This window comes from Galeopterus variegatus, unplaced genomic scaffold (assembly GCF_000696425.1).
Source record: "Galeopterus variegatus unplaced genomic scaffold, G_variegatus-3.0.2 Scaffold425, whole genome shotgun sequence".
Taxonomy (NCBI): domain Eukaryota; kingdom Metazoa; phylum Chordata; class Mammalia; order Dermoptera; family Cynocephalidae; genus Galeopterus; species Galeopterus variegatus.
Genome location: NW_007726536.1, coordinates 154469 through 176485, shown reverse-complemented (window position 1 = coordinate 176485; position 22017 = coordinate 154469). Strand labels below are relative to the sequence as shown.

At 33.8% G+C, this 22017-nt stretch overlaps 1 protein-coding gene across 1 annotated transcript in view; it reads right to left on the bottom strand.

The window, feature by feature from the left end:
• Nucleotides 1-22017, bottom strand: part of TMTC3 (transmembrane and tetratricopeptide repeat containing 3) — a 65645-nt gene that overhangs the window by 12526 nt on the left and 31102 nt on the right. The window contains exons 8-10 of the mRNA XM_008568608.1: nucleotides 9915-10063; nucleotides 7858-7978; nucleotides 6420-6531 (exon numbers count right to left, since the gene is read on the bottom strand). Coding sequence (XP_008566830.1) covers nucleotides 6420-6531; nucleotides 7858-7978; nucleotides 9915-10063 — 382 coding nt within the window. The remainder of the gene's footprint in view (nucleotides 1-6419; nucleotides 6532-7857; nucleotides 7979-9914; nucleotides 10064-22017) is intronic.

The window sequence follows — 22017 nt, the reverse complement described above, 5'->3', positions numbered from 1 at the left end:
CCAAGTGAGTCATAGACAGAATCCAGGAGATCTTTGAAAGTGGGAAGGAAAATAAATGCATTTCAATTCTCAGTAACCTCTACTAAAAAGTTAGAATTTCATTCAATTAGAAATACAGGCACCAAATCTCAGTAGTATTAGTAGTACTTTGACTTTTCACAGATTTTTCATATCACATTGCAATTGTTCCAGATACCTTGAAATTTAGTTTACACTTACCACCACTTTGAAATGACAGCAGTTATTAGATACACCACTGGCTCACATGTGATCTTGGTCATGTGTCTATAGACGCACATGTGATGTAGCTGGAAAATAACAGGTAACTGTACATGCCTAATTCTGCTTCAGCCACCAGTCATGTTAAGTATGCTCACACTGATGGCCCAGGCATCTATGTTGTTTTCCGGTATTTCCTATCCACAAAATTATCTGTCAATTTACTTAAAAAGATAAATTTATAAACATCTGAAAACTCCTAAGAACTCTTTAAAAATCATTCCCATCTTGATGGCATCAAAGCTGAAGTACAGATACATCATCCTTTTCTGATATAAACAATTTCAAAGATTTTGACTTAGGTAAAAATGAAATTATTGCTCTTAAGGCAAAAATGCCCTTGAAAAATTCTGGTGTTTCTTGAGAAAAGCCTACCCTTGACTTTTAAAGGTGTTTATTGAAACTATAATTCCATTTGCAAAAATTTTATCTTTGTAAACTGGGTTTTTAAAAAATACTTGTAACCATCAAAAAAATAAGTAAATAAAAATAAATTGGATGCATGTTCCCTGGTCAAAGACCACTATATAGTTTATATTCTTATTCTAGCTAAGCAACAAAAGCCTTTATACTCTTTTCTATCGTTATTGTTTTTTTAAAAAATGAACTTGAAAATGTTATAAATCCCTACAGTATGGGTCCTATGCTGTTATAGGGCTTAAATATCATCTATGTGCTTGTTACTCCACATTTTTATATCTACTCCTGACTACTCTCCTTATCTCAAGATTTATAAATCTATCTTCATGATATCTAACAGGGACAAAAGGGGATTATTGAATCCCCTCACTTGACGTGACTCCACAAAGCAAGACAAAGCATTGTCATTCATCCAGTTTTTCAGGATATGAACCTAAGAGCCATCCTTTATGCCTCACTTTCTCTCATATCCTACATCTAATCCTACATTGGTATATCTTGTCAGCTACAAAAATCTAGAACTTCTTGTGATAAAAACAAAAATCTCATATAGAAAATACAATGGATGGAATTATTGGCAGATTAGACATTGCATAAGAAAACTAATGACTTCCACCAAACTTTTCAGGTAAAAAAATTACATGAATTCTACATAAACTCTTCCAGAAAACTGAAAAGAGAATACTTTTCATGTAATTCTATGGGGCTAGCATTAGCTGATGTCAAAACTAGACAAAGACATTACAAAATAGAAAAATAAGACCAATATCCTACATAAATATAGATGTAAAATTATTAAAAGTATTTTAGCAAATCAAATCAAACAATATATAAGGATAAGACTGCATGATCAAGTGGTGTTTTACTGAAGGAATGTAAGATTGTTTTAACATTATAAAAATCAATGTAATCTACTATATTAACAGACTAAAAATAAAAAACTTATCATCATCTCAATAGATACAGGAAAAGCATTTGACAAAATCCAACATCCATTTGTGATAAAAATTCTCAGCAAAGAATAAGAAAGGGCTCGGGGCTCTCCTATATTGCTGGTGGGAATGTAAATTAAAATACATTCTCTGGAAAACAACTTGGCAGTCTTTTAAAAAGTTAAATATCCACAAATCATATGACCATGCCATTCCCCTCCTAGGTATTTATCCGAGACTGATGAAACATATGTCCATACAGACCAGTACATGAATATTCATAACAGCTTTATCTTGAACAGCCCCAAACTGCAAATAATCCAATTGTCCATCAACAGGTAAATGGATAAAGAAACTGTGGTATATCCACATGATGGAATACTAGCCAGACAAAGGTATGATTTTTTTTTTATGCTTACAATAACATGGTTGAGTATCAAAATAATTGTACAAAGTGAAAAAGCCAGGGGGTGAAAAAAAAAGAACATGGAATATGATTTCATTCACATAAAAAACTAGAAAAAGCAAAGTAATCTACAGTGACAGAAAGCAGATCTAGTTTGCCTGCAGATGGGTGGGGTGAAAAGGAGTGAGAGGAAGGCATTACAAAGGGATCCAAGGAGTTTGGGGGGCTGATAGATATTTTCAATATCTTGACTGTGCTGATGGTCTTACAGTGTATTATACATATGCCAAAACTTATGAATATACTTTATTATGTATTAATTGTACTTCGTGATAGCTATTAAAAACTATAATTTAATTATTCCTTTGCAAAACCTTCTAAATGGTATTCCTGCTTTTCTTCACTATTCTCTGCACAGCCAGTGATCCTAAAAATTAACTTCACCAAAGTGTATTTGCAAGACATGATCTCTCACTTTATTCTCCTCTCTGTCAAATACAAATTTCTCAGGGAGCCTTTCTCTGACCACTGTTTCTAATCTACTCTTATTTTTATTGCTTTCATCATTTTCTTATAAATAAATACACATGAGTGTATATGCATGTAAATATTTTCTGTGCATATATAAAAATGTACACAGTATATATTTATATGTATTTGTTTACTTATTGTCTATACTCTTATTTAGAATGGGAGCTCCATGATGGCAAGAAATTTGTTTTATTCACCACTGGATCTCCAGCACTTAAAACAGTGTCTGAAACAGAAGACAGTGTCTGACACAAGGTATATTTTCAAATAAATGCTCGACGAATAAACAATCCTATAGAGTCATTCAATGACTATTCATTCTCTTTTCTGCCTTCTCCCTGCATCCTACATTTTTTATTTGCCTTCTCCTTCCCTAGTTCCAGTGAAAATATTACTGTTAATACTTACCAGCTCACATTTTTTGAGTATACACTATGTATGGGCTAGAAGCTGGCCTAAGTCTTTGATAACCAGTATTTAATTTAATCCATACAAAAGAATGGCGATATTGTTGTTATTCCAAAAAAAATTTTTTTTGGAAGCTGGCCAGTATGGGGATACAAACCCTTGACCTTGGTGTTATAACACTGTGCTCTAACCAACTGAGCTAACCTGCCAGCCCCTTATTCCAAATTTATAGATAGAAAACTTACGGTGATTGAACTAAATTTGATAAAAGGTCTGTCCGACTCCAGTGTCCAACCTTTTAAGGTACCTGTCTGTATTAGTCCTATACTGGTCACTGTCTGTCCCCATCTGCAATACTTATATCTAGCCCTAATAATCTGAGTCTAGTAAAATAACGTCATTTCATCTGTCAAACCCATCTATGAAGAACACAGTTTTTAAAAAACAAGGAATAAGCCAAGAACCCTCTGAATGCCACATACAATGTTTCTAAATTTATGTACTTTACTCATAATAAATTCTAATAAACTGGTTTACCTGTATTCAAAAACAGCAATTTTGAAAGTGGATAGTGAAGTCATACTGAAGGAGATAGGTTCAGCAAGTTTCTCAAAAATAGCAATAAGTGAAAATTGCCAATGAAGGGAAAATTATTAAAAAACTGACTGCCCATTCCTGCAAAATCCTGTGATAGGCACATATTCACTCAACAAAATTGAAAATGCACACACCCCTGCACACATTTAGTTTTTTACAACAATGCTGTGAGATGGAAATTACTATCCTAATTTAGAAAGGAGAAAGATAAGGCTGAAGTGGCCTGAATAACATCTTTTAAAAGTCTCAAAGCCCTTGTGTGTTTGACATCAAGGACGACTTGGCTTCTCTATAAACTCCTAAAATAAATCTAAAAGATTTTAGAATATAATGAGTTAAAACTACCACATTTAGTGACTGCTATGTATAGGACTCTACTAAATGATTCAGGGGTACAAAGATAAATCAATGTTCGGGCTGCCCCCAGGGGGCTCCACAGTTTAAATAAATATTTTTAATAAATTAGCATTTAAATAAATACAGTATAACACTAAATAGAAAATTACAAATACCACAGGAAAAACAAAAAGGAAGTTGAAGGGGTTTTACAGATAAAAAATATTTGCTTCTAACTGGAAAGATAGAAAGTTTTTTTTTTTTTTTAGAAGAAAAGCCATGTGAAATGGGTTGGGAAGGGAAAAGGGAGAAATTCTAGGGTCAAGGAAGAATAAAAACAAAAGCAAAGGGGTGAGGAAGCACAGGACATGTTCCCCATATTCCAAGAAAAACTAAACTACACGAAGGGATATAGGAGACAAAACTGGAAGGCTTGACCATCAGCTATATTTCTATAACCTTCTCTTCAGCTCTCTCCAATTGAAACTTGGCTTTGTCTTAGAGACATGTTACCCTGGGGCTCTTCCAAGTGGTGACTGTGTTCTTTTTCTCATTCTTTTCAGCATTGGGCCTGGAGGAAAAGCAGGTGTCCTATCTGATCTCTGTTGTCAATTTCAGACAATTCTCACTCCTTGTTAAAATCACTCATCTCTGAATCTCAGGTCAATAAACTATTATCTACTATCTCTCCTTGTTGCAGTTACCAATCCCTGGATCACAGATCCTGGCTCCCTTTTGCTCTCTCCAACATCACATTTGTCAAAATTCTTAGTGATTTAAAAATCCACATAGATTAATTTTCTAATACTGTGGCCTTGGTGTCCTTTCTTCCAATGATTGCTACCTCTCTCCAACCTTAACTAGTTAGTTCAAAGGTCATAGTCATACCCACTAGAAAAAAATGAGTACCTGCCACTCCACATCCCTTAACGTTTTGGTTGTCACTCTGAATGGAAAGTTATAATGGCATTTGGTGGATGGGGACCCACATTTGGTACATACCCTGTAATACAGTTCTGTACACTCAAAATGCCAAAAGCACTCCTATTAAAGAATACTGCTGCTCTTGCTACACCCTATTCAGATAAGAATAATTCTTTAGATCTACAATCCACCAGTCCTGTAATCTTTCCTCCATCCCTTATCCTCTCTCACATCCCTTCTTAACCACCTTAGATTCTTTGTCGCATCATCACAGTCACTCCCTTATCCCTTTCTTGCTTGGTAATACACATTTGACAAAATACTAACCCTGTTTAACTGAATTCTCCATGCTTACACCATCACCATCTCATCCGAAAAGTAGTAGGGAAAAAACATGTAACCACACTAACAGGCTTAATTTTAAATTAAGTATTACTAAATCTCAAGTAGAGTGTCAGAGCTGCCTGGCAATTACACTACATATTCCTAGTCTATACACTTTCCTAGATCTTTGCTTCTCAGAGTATGATCTGTGGACTAAGCATCATCTGGGAGTGTATGTAGAATTTCATGCCCTACTCTCAACCTACACCAGAATATACATTATATCACAAGATCCCCAGGTGATTCACCTGCACATTTTTGTGAAGCAATGTTTTAGATGACTATTTTGTGCCCTCTCCCATTCTTAGATTTCCAATACTTCCTCCCTTTTACTCTCTACTGATGATTTTGCTTTTTTTTCACTGAGAAAACAGAAGCAAACAAAAGACAGCTCCCAGAAGCATCCTCTACGTTGTCTACTCACCTGCCTATAGTCATGTCCATATAATGTGCCTTTCTTGCTACCACAGGTTATCAATTCTATGACTGAATGAAGTCCTCACCCTGTGCACCAGATCCTATCTATTCTCTCCATCTATTTCAAGGACATTGATTCATTAATTCATCACCTCACCTTATGTTACTGCTTTTCCCAACTTTACTAGATTAGTCCCATTACATGCTTTGTTTCTCCCACCATAAAACAAACAACAAAAACAAAACCATATCACCCTACCATCCTCTTTTGACCCTGTACCCAACACCACCACCATTTCTTATCAATACCCTTTAAGTGTTCTATACCAATTGTCTCCAAAATTCTTCCCTTACTCTATTACCTCACTCCTATCAGTGCATCTGTCACTTCACCAAAATTGTTCATCTGTGCCATCCAATAACTATGTGTAAACAAAATTCCTTAAATGTCTGATATAAGTGGCTCTTATATATAAACAAATTCAAAAGAAGCCAGTATGGAACACTAGTATTCAAGTCACTTGGAACAAAACCTGAAAATAAACTCTACCTCTTTTCCCCCAAATATGAGGAGTCTTCAAAAAGCTCATGGAAAGATTTGTATTATCTTTTTTTTTTTCTTTTTGTGGCTGGCCAGTATGGGGATCTGAAACCATTACCTTGGTGTTATAACATGTACTATTTTTCAATTCTGTTTTTCCACAAACTTTTTGAAGTACCCTCATATAATCAAGTTTTTTAAGGAAAGTAAAATGATTCACATCAATTTGTTAAATAATGCTTACCTGGCTGAACGTGGGTAGCCTGTAAAAAGTATTTCAAAGCTCTCTCAAAGTTTTTTTCATTTTCTAGAGCATGACCCACATTATTCCATAATTTGGCATTATTTTTATTTACCTTAAATACAAAGTACAGATAGAAAGAAGTTACAACTAAAAAAAAATGACTACAGTTCACACAATATTTGTTTGGTATACTATTAGGAATGAAATGTTCCATGGAGATGTCCCTAGGGATGAGGAAAGAGCCAAATGAAGGCTGCTTCACCTAATTTCCTCTCCCTTTCCCCACAACAACAACATGTTAAAACCACAGCAGTCTGTTTCATCCTCATATATTAGAATTTTACTAAAAATTTTATTTGATCAAAGCATAGTGCTATTTGAAAACTCCTGCTCTACTATTTGTATTCTCTTAGAAGAGAAGGTATCGGAACATGAGAATATATTTAAACATTGCACTGATGACTTAATTTTTAGGCCTGACATATGTAGGTTTAAACTGTCCTGGGAATGACAGTAAGCAAAATTCCTGAAAATTATGGGGCTCCACTGACATCCCAGGAGTGTAGATTAATTAGCATGGTAATGAGGTCTCATTTGTCCACAGACTTATGAGCTAGGGGAGAGAGTGGAGCTATGGAGTAGTATAAGAGGAAGAGGCGTCCAGTCTTAAGTGGATGTCAACTCAAGGAGTCCCATTGACTACTGGAATGAGGCAGCAATTCAATAAAGCTAGGCAACAGAGAGTAAGGAAATAGCCAAAAGGAAGTAAAAATTTAGAGACCTGAAGAGGTGCATCGGTAAAGAAGGGCCTGAAAAAAAATCTTTGCTGATAACCTTTACAGAAAACAAGTCTGAGTTTTTTAAAACACCTTTTTCTGATTTATGTCGTCCATTCTACAGAAATGCTGTCACTCCTTTCTGCCAGCTCTTACCTTTCCTATAGTATTGTAAACATTGGTTATCTTCTACCCAGTACGGTGCCACTTTTGCTGTGTATTTTATTTCACTGAATCTAAAATGCCATCAGTTATAGACTCACCATTATTTTATGTACTATTAAAGAAAAAAGGTCATTAATTTAAGTGCCTTTCACTGTAAGACTTATTCTGATTTCAGAGATATTAAAAGGTTAAAAAAAAGTGCATCTTCAGAACCAATAAAATATAGTACTCTGATTTAAACATTTTATCATTTGAGCTTCTAACAACTGTATAACATTTAGGGAATTATTCAAACATGCCTTGGACATTTAGCTAAGTACTATTCAGAACATCTGGTTATGGCATATATTATATAAAGAACATATTATTTTCATTAATCTTTTGATGAAGTACTTAATATTGACAGATAAATGTCAGTTAGAAGTAAAATTAAAACACCTTTGGCTATAAGAAATCATTGATAACATACTTTCTTGTCACTTTGAACAATACTTTACCTTCAAGGCAGACATAAACAATGTATATTCAGACTCCCAATCCCAATTTCTGTGGAGTGTTTTTAAGGCATGAGTAAGTACCACCATAGAAAGACAAACCCAGGATAGCTTTTTTAATACACTGTTGAGAGAAAAAAAGCAAAACAAAAAGACACTGTCTATATGATCAAAAGCATTTTACCTTTTATAGGAGGTAAGAAATACGTTAAATGTTCATAAATAGCATGTTTGAATTTATTCTAATTCACTCTAATCATCATCTAACTTTAGAGGGAACACCACCAAAAAAATTTAAATATTATGAGTATGATTTTCCAATCCAGTCTTCAATTACATTACATATCTAATATTTGCCTCTACTTTGTTTAGATTAAATGACAATAAAGCTTTGTTTAGATTAAATAACAAAAATTGATAAAACCAGTTTTTAATTGGACTTTTTACATCTAAAGTCCTTTCTGCCATTACCTATAACTTGAGTATTCTTAACTGAGTTTATAAAAGGTCGATCTTATTACTGACTATATTTAAAAATGATTTTGCTTACAATTTATACCATTGACTATCAGGACATTCTTGTAATAATTTTGCACTTTAAAGTTAAAGGCATAGTAAAATTAAGTCTTCATAAAATAGATGTAAATTATTCATATAACTTTAGGCTATTTGAGACTCAATTTTTCACTTACAAAAAGATCGTTATATTTCAATAATCTCAATGATCTCATTTAGTACTAACATTCTCTGAGTCTGTGTTTTTGCTCCTATAACATGGATTAATTTCTTTCATTTTGATAGATCCACTTAACTGGAACAATAGAGTATGGATCAGAAAGAACATGGTCATCGGAAGCAGTCAGACATAAATCTGAATTAAGATTTTGCTGTTTACTAGCTCTGTGATCTTAGATAGCATGTATGAGCTCCAATTTTTACATCTGCAAAATAAAGTTAGTGAGTGTTAAGATGAAATGAGAAAACAAATCTAAAGGTTCTTTCATCATGGCCATTGGCACATGGTAGGCACTCAAAAATTGGTAGTGATTATCATTAAATATATGGATAGAAGCTAAAAGAAAAAGATTGGTAGATGGCAGTGAAAATTGTAGACACGGATGAGATAATCTACCAAGCATATGCAGTGTGAGAGAAGTGACTATGAATAAAACTCAGAAATACAAATATTTGTTGGAGCAGGTATAGCAGGAAAAATCTGAGCAGAAATAAACAGATATGGAAGAGAACCAGGTGAGAGACTTTTACAGACACCAAGGAAATAAATTTTAAATTAAAGTGTTGACTGGGTTTAGCTACTAGGAGGCAATTTGTTACACATGTGTTAGTGTAGTGATGTAGAAAGAAATCAGAATTCAGTGGGTTGAGGGATGACTGGAAAATGAGAAAATGAGAAAAATGACCACTTCTTTTTCAAGTTGCAAATCTAAATTTAATATTATATATTAGAGTTATTTGACCATTAACAATTACCTTGATTTAGTAATTTTAGTGCCACAGAATATGTATGCAATAAGATAATACCTATTACAATTAAAGTTTCTAAGCATACACATTGTGACTGTTCTGTTCCTTAACTGTCAGATTAAAGCAAGTAGGACATGAAGATTATGATAAAGACAGTGAAGATATCAAGAAATTCCAGTTTTTTACTATACGCATTTTACTTATATTAACTTAATACAACTCACTTAAGTAGGACGACTATATCTTAGCTCATTGCATATGGAAGTGATAATGGTCATTTGTGACTTTAGTCTCAATAATATCCTTGTTTTCATTTGGGTCTGACTCAAAGTTTGTTCGCCTATAAAATAAAATTATATAAATATGGGAAAGAAGACAAGATAAGTAGGAATTATGGAGTTTTCTTAACCAGAATTATAGAGGAAAATATAAATGAGGAAGTATTGAGATGAAGAATTAAAAGATATAAAAGTATAACTTATTAAGCTGAACTAAATACATATTTAAAATATTTGAATGTATCACATTTAACTGTATAGGTAATAAGCACTAAATAAACTAACACTTTAATTCACCTTTTGTTTGATATTTTCTGCCACCCATGGGCTATCAAAATACAGAACCCCATGCTGGGAACATACAATACTCGCTCAGCAACAACAAATCCAACTGGAAAAAAAAGGTTTGATGCAGGAATGAACGGTAATGCCATTAAACAAAGCGCCTAGAAAAAAAAAAAAAGATAGTTCGTTGAATTAGAAAATATGTGGACACTCAAAACTCAAATCTAAATATTTTAAAATTTAATTTGGATAATGTATTGGGAGACAACTTTTAATAGTACTGTGAAGAAAACTAATTTAAACATAAAGAAGGTAATTTAGGGATGTTAATAACAAACAATAGGATGCATATCAACAAGGTGAGATGAAAGTCTTTGTGAATTCTAGAACTTATAATTATAGGATATCTATGGGATTTCTTTGAGAACAAGATTCTTAAGTATGCTTAGGAATGATTTCTTCTTGAAATTAAAATTTGAACCATTACAGCATTTTAAATTTGAAAAGCATAATTAGCCATACTTGACTGGTTTTCTATGAGGAATGAAATGTGCTTGCATGGTAAAATATAAAAACTTTAATTAATAAAGGTAAATATTTACATCTTTTAGCAAAAATTTAATAATAAAGGTTTATCCAGTTAAACAAAAAAGTAGAAATGTTTTTTGAAAATATATTTAAAATAACACACTCAAACAACTCAATAGTAAGAAAACAAATAATCCAATTAAAAAATGAGTAAAGGATCTGAATAGGTACTTCTCAAAAGAAGACATACAAATGACCAGCAGGTATACGAAAAAATGTTCAAAATCACTAATCATAAGGAAAATACATACACATTAAAACCACAATATGAGATATCACTTCACATCTGTCAGAATGGCTATTAACAAAAAGACAAAAGATAACAAGTGTTGACAAGGATGTGGAAAAAAGGGTTGATGCACACTGTTGGTGGAAATGTAAATTAGTACAGCCATTATGGAAAATAGTACGGAGATTCCTTAAAAAAAGTAAAAAATAGAACTACCATTCCAAGTATATCCAAAGAAAATGGAAATCGGCATGTCAAAGAGTTATCTGTACTCCCACATTCACTGCATCATTATTCATAATAGCCAAGATATGGAATCAACTTAACTGTCCATCAACAGATGAATGGATAAAGAAAATGTGGTATATATACACAATGGAATACTACTCAGCCGTAAAAAAAAAAAAAAGGAAATCCTGTCATTTGCAACATCATGGATAAACCTAAAGGACCTTATGTTAAATAAAATAAGCTATGCACAGAAAGGCAAATACTGCATGATCTCACTTATATGAGGGATCTAAAATACCCAATCTCATAGAAGCGAAAAATAGAATGATGGTTACCAAGTGCTTCAGGGAAAAGAAAGAGTTGGGGAGATGCTAGTAAAAGGATATAAAATTTCAGTTAGGAGGAATAAAACAAATTAAAAAATAAATTTTTTACACATCTAACATGCATATGGTAAAAATAAATTGACAGAGAAAGACGTTAATAGGTTTTTCAACAAAACAAAACTATAAAGATTGATAAAACAGCCAAACAGGTCAGTTTTTATAGGCTAAGTACAATAAGAAACCACACAATATTGGAAATTGAAGGAACGAAGAAAGATGTGGTTCAGACAAGATGACTGCCTTTGTACCCTGGCATTACTTTGCATAATATTCTGAATAGTTCACATATATTTAATTAGAGGCTTAAAATGTATAAAAATAAAAATGCTCCTTTTAAATCAATAGTCTTTTTTTCCATAAGAATTTCTAAAATTGGGAGATGTCATCAAGATGGCAGAATAGACAGTCCCCAGATTCACTCTACCCTATAAAAGACCAATTTACAACTATTAAAAAGCAAAGACTGCCAACCTGGGACTACTGGAGTTCAGGGGAAGAGGAGGAGAGACCCGCAGAGCTCACAAAGGCAGGAGAAGCCATGGCTAGAGGAAGAAGAAACCACTTCGACCTTTTCAAGCTTTGGATGTGTCAGGGCTACCCCTGAGAGGCAGGAATAAGCTGCAATACAGGGAGGAAGAGCCCGCAAAAAACACAGCCAAGCCCTTCACATGAAGTTGCCTGGAGTCTACAGGGGAGAAGAGGATGTTGGAATGCACCCTACCAGCCCCCAGCCAATGAGACCACTCACAGGGTTCCCACGCACCCACATAAGAGCGAGGGTTGCAGCTGACTGAAGGAACCACCTGGAGGCCATGAGTCATCACAAGGAACCCAAGCATGGACCTGCCGGCAGGGGTGAAGGGGACATTGGAGTACTGCGTGGATAGCCGATGTGATTTCCAACAAGTACAGGCCCACTTGGTGGAAACTGGTCAGGGCAAAAGAACTACAGGGGGTGGTTTGCTAGAAAGACTCAGTCCTAGGCCAGAATTTCCACACAGCCCAGGTGTAACTGACCTCAAAAGACATGGGAGTGATTAAAAGGCAAACAATTAAAATCTGGTATGCACAAAAAGCCTTTTCCAGACAATCAGCAGCAAAGCAGCAATTTAGCGCAACCACAGATCTCAAGTTCTGGTTCCTAGAGGAAATTCCTCCAATTTTGGAATTAATCAAAACTGCAGAACACAGACAAAGCTCTGATATTAATCAGTAAAGGTCTAACCCTACCAAAGAATACGTATAAAACCTAGGAGAGTTAACAATCTCTTCAAATGTCTAGACATCAACGTAAAGACACAAAGACTGAGAAAGAACAGAGAAATAAGACACCAACAATGGACCCAAATAAACAGCGGATTTATGAAATGTCTGACAGAGAATTCAGAATAACCCCCTTAGGGATGTTCAGGGAATCACAAGAAAATACAGACAGAAAATTAAATGGTATCTGGAAAACCATATGGTATCTGAAAATCCAGGAGCAGAATGAGAAACTTGATGAAGAAACTGAATCAATTAAAAAAAACCCCCAAAACAAATAGGAATTCTAGAAATAAAAAGTACACTACCTGAACTGCAAAACTTGATGTAGAAAGAACAAAAAGCAGACTTAATCACACTAAGGAAAGAATTAGTGAGCTCTGAAGGTAGAACATATGAAATTATCATGTCAGAGGAGCAAAAAGAAACAAAGAATAAGAAAAAATGAGACAGAAAAACAGCAAATATGGAACATCTTCAAATGAAATGACCTCCACTTAATTGGCATACCTGAAGAAGAAAAAGAAAGAGATGTAGAAAGCATATTTAAGGACATAATGGCTGAAAATTTCCAAAGTATGGAGAAAGATGACAGCATCCAGGAAGCTCAGAGGTTGCCCCTCAAATTGAATCCAAAGAGGAACACCCAAAGGTATATTATAATCAAATTATCAAAAACCAGAGAGAAAAAAAGAATATGGAAAGTGGCAAGAGTAAAGAAATACATAACATTCAACGTAGCCCAAATATGTCACTAAGTGGATTTCTCAGCAGAAACCCTACAGGACAGAAGAGAATGGGACAATATATTCAGGATGCTGAAGAAAAAGGACTGTCAGCCAAGAATTCTCTATCCAGCAAAATTAACCTTCAAATAAAGTCTTTTCCAGACAAACAAAAGCTAAGGGAATTCATGAATACCAGACCTGCAATACAAGAAATGCTAAAAGGAGCTCTTTAATCTGAAAAAAGATGAAGCTAAGGAGCAGCAAGAAAACATTTGAAGGTACAGAATTCATTAGGAAAGTTCACAGAAAACCTCAGAATACTCCAATGTTTTAAGGGTGGTGAATAAACCACTTAATCCTTAGTATGAAGACTAAAGCACAAACCTAACAAGACACTAACATATACAATAACCATGTAAAAGACAGGCAATATTGAAAGATATACCTTGAAACAACAAATTGTCAAAAAGTGAGGGGTGAAAGACACCAAAGCAGAGTTGGCTTTGATTTTTTTCTATTTTCTTAGATACCAAAGTTGTTATTAGTCTAAAATAATCTGTTATAACATGTTTTTGTAAGCCTCACGGTAACCATAACATAAAAATATATAAGAAACATAGTAAAAGTATATAGCAAGAAATCAAAATACACTGCTAGAAAACACCATCAATCACAAAGGAAGACAATAAGATTGGAAAAAGGGAAAAATGATGAATGACACAACCAGAATAAAAGGAACAAAACGGCAGTAACAAGTCCCAAAATGTCAATAATTCTAAATGTAAATGGATTAAATGCCCCAATTAAAAGACACAGAGTGGCTCAATGGATTATGAAACAAGAACCAACAATATGTAGCCAATAAGAAACTCACTTCACTTATAAAGACACACACTGCCTGAAAGTGAAGGGATGGAAAAAGTTATTTCATGCAAATGGAAACCAAGAAAGAGCAGGAGTAGCTATACTTATATCAGATAAAATAGACTTCAAGCAAAGCAAAAAAAAAAAAAAAAAAAAAAAAAAAAGATAAGGAAGGTCAAGTAAAGTAAGAAAAGATAAGGAAGGTCATTATATAATGATAAAGGGACCAATTCAACAAGAGGCTATAACAATTCTAAATATATATGCACCTGACTTCAGAGCACACAGTTATATAAAGCAAATACTACTAGATCTAATCGAAGAAATTGACTCAAACACAATAATAATTAAGGACTTTAATATCCCACTTTCAGCAAAGGACAGATGTTCCAGACAGAAAAGTAACCAGGAAACATCAGAATTAATCTCTACTAGAGGTTGATTGTACCTAATGGACATATACAGAACATTTCAACCGACAGCTATTCTTCTCAGCAGCACATGGCACAGTCTCTAGAACAGACCATATGTTAGGTAACAAAATAATTCTCAACAAATTTTAAAGAACTGAAATCATATCAACTACCTTGTCTGACCACAATGGAATTAAACTAGAAATCAATAACAAAAGGGACATTAGAAACTGTACGAATACATGGAAATTAAATACCATGCTCCTAAACAATGAGTGGGTGAAAGAAGAAATCAAAAAAGAAACTAAAAAATTTCTGGAGACAAATGAAAATGACAACATATCATACAACAAAACACAACATATCAGAACCTATGGGATACAGCAAAAGTAGTTTAAAGAGGGAACTTTTTAGCAATAAAAGTCTATATTGAAAGAGAAAAAAGACTTCAAATCACCCACCAATACACCTCAAGGAGTTGGAAAAACAAGAACAAACTAAACCCCAAATCAGGAGGAGAGAAATAACAAATATTAGAGCAAAAATAAATGAAGTAGAGATTAAAAAAAATACAAAATATCGATGAAACAAAGACTTGGTTTTTCGAACAGATAAACAAAATAGATAAATCTCTGGCTGGACTAATGAGGAAAAAAGAGAGAAGACTCAAGTAAATAAAATCAGAAATGAAAACAAAGACATTACAACTGATACCACAGAAATACAAAAGACTATAAGAGACTACTATGAAGAACTATATGAGAAAAAACTGTAAGAACCTAGGAGAGATGGATAAATTCCTGGAGACATACAAGTCATCAAGGGTGAACCACGAAGAACTAGAAAACCTAAACAGGCCAATAAGAAGTAATGAGATTGAAGCAGTAATATAGTCTCACAGCAAATAAAACCCCAGAACCAGATGGCTTTACTACTGAATTCTATCAAACATTTAAAGAACTAATACCAATTCTTTTGAAACTCTTCCAAAAATTGAAGAGGAGGGAATGCTCCCATACTCAGTCTACAAGGCTAGTACTACCCTTATACCAAATCAGGGAAAAGACACAACAAAAAAAAGAAAACAATAGATCAATATCCCTAATGAACACAGATGAGAAGATCCTCAATAAAATACTAGCAAACAGAATCCAGCAACACATTAAAAAGATCATTCACCATGATCAAGTGGGATTAATCCAAGGGATAAAAGGATGGGTCAATATATCAATAAATATGATATGTCACATCAAAAGAATGAAGGAAAAAAAACATGATCATTTCAATAGATGCAGAAAAAGCATTTAATAAAATCCAACACCACTTCACGATAAAAACACTCAACAGGGCCAAGCCCGTGGCACACTCGGGAGAGTGCGGCGCTGGGAGCGCAGCGACGCTCCCGCCGCGGGTTCGGATCCTATATAGGAATGGCCGGTGCGCTCACTGGCTAAGCGCGGTGTGGGCGACACCACACCAAGGGTTGCGATCCCCTTACCGGTCATGAAAAAAGACCAAAAAACCCCCAAAACACTCAACAAATTAGGTATAGTAGGAATGTACCTCAATACAATAAAGACCATACATGACAAACAAACAGCTAGTATCATCACTGAATGGACAAAAATTGAAGGCTTTTCCTCTAAGATCTTAAACAAGACAATGATGCCCATTTTCCCCACTCTTATTCGACATAGTACTGGAAGTTCTAGCCAGCATGATAAGGCAAGAGAAAGCAATAAAAGACATTCAAATTGGAAAGGAGGAAGTCAAACTATCCCTATATGCAGATGACATAATCCTATACATAGAAAACCTTAAAGACTACACCAAAAAACTACTAGAACTAATAAATGAATTCAGTAAAGCAGCAGGATGCAAAATCAACACACAAAAATCAACAGCCTTCCACCTGTATGCCAATAATCAAATAGATGAAGAAGAAATCAAAAAAGTAATCCCATTCACAAGGGCTACAAAAAAAAAAAAAATAAATAAAACATAAAAAAAATACCTAGGAGTAAATTTACTTCTACAATTAAAACTATAAAAAACTGGTGAAAAAAAGTGAAGAGAACACAAATAAATGGATGCTAACCTATGTTTTTCGATTGGAAGAATTAACATCATCAAAATGTCCATTTTACCCAAAGCAATCTACACGTTCAACTCAACCCCTATCAAAATACCAATGACATTCTTCAAAGAAACAGGAAAAAAAAAAAAAGTCTTAAAATTTGTATGGAACCACAAAAGATCCCATATAGATAAAGCAATCTTGAACAAAAAGAACAAAGTTGGAGGCATTGCACTTCCTGACTTCAAAACGTGTTATAAAGCAATAGCGACCCAAACAGGATGTTACTGGAATTAAAACAGCCACAAAGACAACTGGAATAGAGTAGGGAGACCAGAAATAAACCCACACACTTATAGCCAACTGAGTTTTCACAAAGGTGCCAAGATTTTTGACATAAAATGGGGAAAGTACAGCCTCTTTAATTAATGGAATTGGGAAATCTGGATATCTACATGCAAAAGATGGAAACTAGATCCCTGTCTCTTACCATACACAAAAATAAACTCAAAATGGATTAAAGACCTAAATTTAAGACCTGAAACTACGAAACTACTAGCAGAAAACACAGGAGAAGTGCTACACAAAATGGGAGCAGGGAGTGCTTTTTTGAGCAAGACTAAAAAGGTACAGACAACTAAAGCAAAAATATGGGACTATATCAAACTGAAAAGCTTCTGTACAGCAACAGATACTATTAACAAAATGAACAGAAAACCTATAGAATAGGAAAACATGTTTGCAAACTATACACCAGACAAGGGGTAAACAGCCAGAATATATAAGGAACTCAAACAACTCAACATCAAAAAACCAAATAAGCCAATTAAAAAATGGGCAAAGGACCTGAACAGACATTTCTCAAATGAAGACACACACAAAGCCAACAAGCACACGAAAAAATGCTCGAAATCACTAATCATCAAGGAATTGCCAATTGAAACCACAATGAGATCTCATCTAACCCCAGTTAGAATGGCTATTACCAACCAGTAAGACAGAAAATAACAAATGTTGGTGAGGATGTGAAGAAAAGGGAACCCTCTTACATTTTTGGTGGGATGTAAATTGGTACAGCCATTATGGAAAACAGTACAGAGGTTCCTCAAAGAACTAAAAGTATATCTACCTTATGAGCCAGCTACCCTGCTACTGGATATATACCCAAAGGAAATTAAATCAATATATCCAAAAGATACCTGCATTCCCATGTTCATCAGAAAGCTGTTTACAATAGCCAAGACATGAATCAACCTAAATGCCCTTCAACAGATGAATGGATAAAAAAAACTGTGGTATATATACACAATGGCATACTACTCAGTTATAAAAAAGAAATGATATCCTATCATTTGCAGTAACTTGTATGGAAATGGAAACCATCATGTTAAGTAAGTCAGGTACAGAAAGACAAATACTGCATGATCTCACTCATACATGGAACCTAAAAATAAATAAATAAATAAATAAATAAAGTGGTTCTCACAAAAGTAGAGAGTAGAATAATAGTTACCAGATCCTGAGGAGAAGAGGCAGACTAATGGGTACTATACTATCTACCCTAAGTGAATCACTGTGCAGTATCTGCATGTATTGGAACAACATACTGTACCCTGCAAATACGTACAAATAAATGTTATAATAAAAATTAAAAAAAAAAGAATTTCTAAAATTATAATACTTAAAACACACTGAAATAAAACAACACAAAAGTGCTTAGATTTCTTGCCGTTTTGAAAATGGGATGACATGTGGTTTCCAGATTATAAAGCCACAAATAACTAGCACACAAATAACTTGTGGAAGGAAATAAGTAAATAAGTTTGTCTTTAGGACATCTGTTTCTATGGACATCTGTTCCCATGACTTATTTTCTAGTACCTAACTTAATAAATAAATTAATCTTTCAGCTCCAGAAGTCTGAGACTCTTCTAAGGGCTTAAGGGGAGAGAAAGTCTTTTCTTTATTATACTTTATTAGTGAAATATAGAAGTAAAGATGTATATACATTGTAAAGAATACTTTCTCCATGAATATTCACATGTTTATGATAAGTAATGAGGCAACAACAAATCTGAGAAAAAGCACTACCATTGAACAGCTCAGTATCATACCAATTTACATATTTGAAATTTCAGTATTGTTTTAAAATCAAAAAGGTGAAATTTAAAGAGTGAATGTACTGGTAGTTCATCCTCTCTTTCCCAGAAATGCTTGATAAAAATAACCAGTTAGATGTGAAACACAGATGTTCCTAAGTATTTTAGCAGTTAATTAAAAAAAAAAAAAAAAAAAGTCCCTATTAATTCATGGCTGCCCTAAAGCAATTTTATTTGAAGAAATTAAGTGTTAAATTCATTCAAAGATTTATCCCAGGCTGATGCATAAGCTACATAAAGAAAGAAAAACCATCCTCAGGAAAAAACCTATTAGTTCTGGGATAAGGAATATTTGCTCTCTATTAATATATGCCAACCTAGTTAACTATGACTAACTTATAATTTCCTTCTTCCAGTAATGTAAATTATCTTTAAAAAGAAGGGTGTTAGTGGAAAGAGCAGAGTTTGAGAGAAATGTTTCACATCTTACTTTCTATGTAAAATGAGTTAAACTACTGAATCACCCCAAGACTCTCTTTAAAAGTAAAACCACTTACATTATGTTGTTGGTATGTATGTAATCTTATTTAAATAAGTGCTTAACATGGTATCTGATCCTTGGTTGATACTTCTTTGCTCTACTTAGACCTTCCAGAGATCTTCAGAAAACACCACTATAAATAATTAGCTTGTTTGAGACTATACTTAAAGCAGAGTTATACTCAAGGTCACAACTATTCCTTTTTCATATACATAAAATAAAATTTATATAAATATATTTATTTCATTGGCATTATTCTCTATTTTATATCTTACTTAGCTTATATTATCTATATGATTATTTTATTTGCCAAAATTTTAATTCCCCTATCTCTCCTTTTTTGATCTTTAACAGAACCTCAGTTTTGGATGTATTCTACCATTTATCTGTTTTGTCTTTATTTACCTGAGCAGCAATGCACTGTTAGAGTAAGTCTCAAACTGAACAGATTAATATCATCATAAATTCATGATCACCAATTTCAAATTAATCTTTAAGACTGTTCAGGATTTCTAGGTTTCTCTGGTAGGTTCAATCCCACTGTTGACTGTTTTGAGTCTTGCCTATTTTTCTCAAAACTTCCGATGTATATCACTTTCAGGAGGCAACCACACTTTCTAATTCAGAGAAAGCTGAAGCCATAGAACAATAATTTCTTCAATTCCCTGCTACTAAATGTACCGACACTCACATTCATGCTCAATTCCTTCCTTCCGGTAACATAGGTGCTTCCTTCTACCTCAGACTAAACCTGTGCTCTGTATCCATTTACTACTCCTCACAAATTTCACTATCAATTATCTCTTCTCTCACTTATTCAACCACTTTCTAATCAACCGTATTCTTCCAACCTATATTTAAACATGCTCTTGCCTCTGAAACCTTAAACTTTTTCTCCTTTGACAATATATCTTTAATTTACCTTCACCATTCATTACATCTCTCAGATATAAAATAATTTCCCAAAATTTTAGGAAAAGACTTTTGTAGTCATGGGAACAAGTAGCTACTTAATCAACATTTTGACTTAATAAATATGTTTTTGCAAGCCAACTCATTAGTGATATCTCCTTGGTTCTGAAAGTCAGCCAACTGAGTACACTAATAAAAATGCTTCTAAATGCCAACTAATCAACAGTCTCTCTCTGAAATCAACTCACTCCTGCCTCTGGAAGTCTACTAATCCCAGATCTCCATGCTTCCCCTACATCCTACATAAGGCCAGCAGTCTGCTATGCTTAAAGCCACTGCCTGAACAACCTAGCCTTTTCTTACTTAGGGAGGCAATAAATTCAAATTTATCTCATCCTTTAAAATACTCAAAGTTACATTATCTCTACAGGTTATCTACACTAGCTGCCTTCACTTTTTTTTAATCTCCCAATCAAATCACTCCACAGAAATAAATTTCATTTAAGTAACTAATCTAAAAGAGGCCAAATCCAACAGATATCACTTTTCAACTAAATCTCACTTTTCTACTCAACAATATATGTTGGTGTTAACCATTAAGTCTTTCTTAAAACACTTTCCTACTTTTCTGTTCAGTCTGTCTCTTATTTAAGTTCATTTTACTCTACTCAACATCTAAACATGGAAGTTTCTGAAGACCTAGTTGTAGGCTTCTCTTTTCACTCTATTCGGCTCCCTCAACTATTTTCTGGGGGAGAATTAATACCAAAAAACTCTAAAGCATCCATTATGAGTATGAATTAACTTCTATTATGTGCATCTAGAATGTACTAGCTAGTTACCATCTTTGAGAGAACTGACAAAACCCTGGTTGAAAAAGGTTGCTGTATAATTTCTCCATAGGCTACCTTATCTACATCCACATTTTTGCCAATGAATAAAATTTTTATGTGCAGCTTAGGCATCTCCTCTGAACTCCATGCACAAATGCTATTCAAAATCTTCACTAGGATGTTTCAAAGGCACCTCAAACTCTTCATGTCCAAGGATAAGAAACACAATCTTCCTTGCAAACTCTAATATTCTTTCAATCTTCTCTCTCAGACATTGACTTCAAATTTCTCTAGAATGCAAGCTCTCTGGAAATGGGGACCTTGTATTTCCTTTCATTATCCTATCCTCAGTGCCAAAAATGCTGCCTGGTATGTAGGCTCCAATTTTTAACTTTTTATTGAGTGAATAAATAAATCTAGTGGCTATAGCTAGAAATGATACATCTGCAAAGCATTAAACACTTTTGCTTGAGAAAATGTTAAAGATTACTATTGTCTTCAATAAGGAAGAGGAAACAGAACACTTATAAATAAGCACTGAAGGCACGGTAAGAAAATTACAAGAAAACAGAGTTTGGAAAAACAACAACAAAAGGCTTCAAATAATTGGAGTTCTCTAAACATACTAATAACTATCTCAGGGAGTAATTAAAAACTTACTAATGAGAACTAAAGAGCTATATATTTTTAGCTGCATATCTCATATGATACTCTTCTCTGTGCCAAGTAAACAAGTAAATATATAATATTATCCATTTCTTCAAAGAGTGCAAAATATACTTGGATAAAGATAAATATAAGAAAATAAATCAAAAAGGAATGCTTCATGATTTCAGATTAGGAAAATTCATAATCAGTTTTCATTTTACATGCTGAATGTATACATCAAATTATGCTTGCAAATTAAATTCTGATACATAATTTTAGGATAAATTGAGTTCATAAATTGAG